The sequence below is a fragment of the Vigna unguiculata genome, chromosome 3 (assembly GCF_037176805.1).
Source record: "Vigna unguiculata cultivar grain cowpea cultivar isolate G323 ecotype 2 chromosome 3, ASM3717680v1, whole genome shotgun sequence".
NCBI classification, from domain to species: Eukaryota; Viridiplantae; Streptophyta; class Magnoliopsida; order Fabales; family Fabaceae; genus Vigna; species Vigna unguiculata.
This window is the reverse complement of record NC_140794.1, coordinates 61,411,947-61,415,156: the sequence shown is the minus strand read 5'-3', so window position 1 is coordinate 61,415,156 and position 3,210 is coordinate 61,411,947. Positions and strand designations below refer to the sequence as shown.

General features: G+C 35.1%; 1 protein-coding gene across 2 annotated transcripts; it reads right to left on the bottom strand.

The window, feature by feature from the left end:
* Positions 1-338: 338 nt before the first annotated feature.
* LOC114179953 (uncharacterized) lies at positions 339-2,507 on the bottom strand. Of its 2 annotated transcripts, none has more exons than XM_028066472.2 (3): positions 1,985-2,507; positions 967-1,187; positions 339-831 (listed from the first exon to the last, which is right to left on the bottom strand). In XM_028066472.2, exons 1-3 carry the CDS (start codon positions 2,277-2,279, stop codon positions 571-573), a joined length of 777 nt encoding a protein of 258 aa, XP_027922273.1. In that variant the 5' UTR covers positions 2,280-2,507; the 3' UTR covers positions 339-570. The 2 variants fall into 2 exon arrangements, with proteins under 2 accessions (XP_027922273.1, XP_027922272.1); XM_028066471.2 differs by having other exon boundaries at positions 967-1,190; positions 1,985-2,464.
* Positions 2,508-3,210: the final 703 nt, after the last annotated feature.

The window sequence follows — 3,210 nt, the reverse complement described above, 5'->3', positions numbered from 1 at the left end:
TTTGAACACAAAACCAAAATTAGGACTTATTTGAAAAAACTTCACGAAAATTGGGACAAAAAAAGTATTTTAACCTATAATTTACCATACAAAATACCACACTGTCCTCCAGAAGAAACCCCCCTCTCATACTATCTAACCAAAATATTAATTAGTCCAAACCCACAATATCCATCATGTGTGTGAGCAATTCATTACGGACTGACTACAAAAAATGACAGATTCACTCTACGTAACAGGTGGTATCCTTTTGTCTCAGCAAAACACGATCGTTCCTTGAACTCATGAGTCGCTAAAAGCTTGACAAAAACGATGGTTGGAGCAGAAAACACCAGTAATAGACAGTCAGACACAATCTATATCATAAGGGACTTACTTGAGGCAAGCCATATCAAATCTCCTAACATCCAAAATATTGATCACATGGGAATCTACATCAAAAAGCTAATGATCTATAAGTAGGATAGATTTTTTTTTTTCTTTCGAATCATTAAATATGACTTAAATGAGTTGCCTTGTTTCTTCTTCGTGATTACTTAAACTACAAAAACAGCCAGATACACTTGTTACCTAGAAAACATCTGGATGAAAACGCCCAGGGATGGAACTGCTTTGCTCTGCCTGCTTTAGGTGCATTGTCAGGGCATAATTGTTTACCTCTAAAGCTCTTACCTGTTCCTGGTACTGTGACACTAATTGCTTCAATTGCTGCAACTCTACATCTCTATCTTCATATTCTTTTTGGCGTTCGTGCTGAATACAGATAGCACGCTTCAGAATCACATTTTCTTGAACAAGGGCCTCCACTTGTTCCTTCAGCGCCGTATTTTCCTGAAGTAAACCAAACAATGAGTACATCATATCACACCCCCATGATTTTTATTAGAAGGTATTGAAAGAGCATTTGTGCTCCGTATTTAGGTTGACAATAACAACGCTGAGAAACATCTAGTCATAATAAAGAACCTGGTGAAAGTTTCGCTCTGTTTCAACACTTGTTCTCATGCAAATTGACTTCTCCAACGCCTCTAACATTCTTGATGCTCGAGCTTTAGCGTCATCCATGTTTGAAGCATTCATCATCTCTTTAACAAAAAGCTCCACCCATTCAGCACCATTTGTGGGATAATTTTGTCCAGCAACCGGGTCCTGAGAAGCTGAAACTTCTGCATCATATTGCCCTTCACCTACTAAAACAACCCCTTCTTCCCATCAATATCCGGAAATGTTCATTTGTTTCAAACAACAACAAAAATTCAAGGTTCAAACTACCAAAACTGACCTAATATAACAAATCATACATTATGGGGGTGTGGCCTAGTTCATGAGATCAGGAATTGTTTTATGTTGTATACAATTTTTTTCTTATGATCAAATGTTAGTTGTTAAACAAATATTAGTTATTACTATTTAGTTTGTGAAAGTGTTCAACCCAGAACCTCTCTCCCTCTCTTCTAAATCCTTTAAGCCAACCTTGTAGTTTTAGTGAAGAGAGTTGAACCCACAATTTATCTGACCCTCCCTTTGAGCTTTTACCCCAACCTTATAGCTCTCCCTTTCAACTTTTACCCCAACCTTATAGCTGTCTTCTGATATAGATATTACCATCTGACTATCATGTCCCAATAACGCAATAACAAATAGCTCAATATAGGTTCAACAACAACCATTAGAATAGACATTACACTTAGATGAATATATTTCAAAACCAAAACTGACCTAATATAACAAACCATACAATTTTTGTATAGTTTGATTGGGTATGAAGTAACAGTTGAGTGAAGAGACCAAAAAAGTGTTAATAATTTATTGTGCAAAGAATTTATACTAGCTGTCCACAGGGCATATATATTGCTAAATTATATACCTGTTTCACTGGAAAATGCCTTGAAAGAACCGAAAATATAAAAGAAAGAAAACAGAAGCATCAATTAATGCAAATTACAGTTATGATCAAATTGCACGAGGTTTAAAGGTAACAAACCTTGCGATTGAAGAGTAGCATCAGATGCAATGGGAGTGGAACGAAGAGGAGGTGTTGAAGCTCCTAAGCGAAGCTGGTTTAAGCTTCTGATAGCGGAGTCGATGTCGTTGCCGCAATCTTCGAGGGCTTTCTCGAGGAGGTGGTTGTCCATGTCCGGGAACAAGGCGGCGAGGTGGTGGAGGAGGGAAGAGGGAGAGAGGCGAACCGGGGAAGAAGAAGAAGAACAACGGGTCCTCTTTGGAGGAAGCTCTTGGAACAGCGCTGATCTCTTCCCGCACACTATGATCGCAGACATGTTTCGATCCTCTGCTCACTCCGCGTCCGATCCGCCGCCGCCACCACCACCCACACAACAACCGCTCATGCAATCCGCCGCTCAATTACCTCCGATCTCCGATTAATAACCAACCAATATAATAGATAGGATTGGTACACAGGGAATCGGGGAATAATTTGTGTACCTATGTTTCTACACACGGCTTACTTTTCTACTGTTCCAGGCCTCCTCAAGTAAATATTCAATATATCTCGCATTTTCAACTAAACATGTAATTTATTAAATATATATTCAATATTTTTTTTCTTTAATAAATATTCTTTTAATACGTTTTTAATGAAATATTTGCTATACTACCAGTTTTAAAAGAAAAACTTATACTATTATATTGTGACTTAATTTAAAAGTCATTTCTACCATTATCTGTCCTTCTGATATATACTAGTTCCAGTTCGTGACCGGTGCGTAGCATTTTTTTTTTTTTTAATTATTAATATATATATATATATATATATATATATATATATATATATATTAAAATATTGATTATAAACATATTTGTGGATAATTTTTTTTATAAAAATAACAGTTAAATTAGTTTATGTTGTACTCGGATATTATATGTTTTTAAAATCTAGTAATTAGTATATGCTGATTATAACATTTGTAATTTTTATAAGTAAAATCAATCATGAACTAATGCTAATTTTTTTTCAAATTTTACAAATGTAAGGTTTTAGATTTTGTATTTAAACCAATCAATTTTGTATTTTACAAATCAATTTTACAAATTTTAAAATAATGTCTTGAACATTCATTTTGAGGAAAACCTGATTGGACAGAGAAAATTTTGGACTGCTTTTGAAATTGCAAATATTTATAATTTGCACGGTCTTTTACGTCGCTATTTTGTTTTGTGGTTATAGGTATTTTCAGATGATAGTGTTTA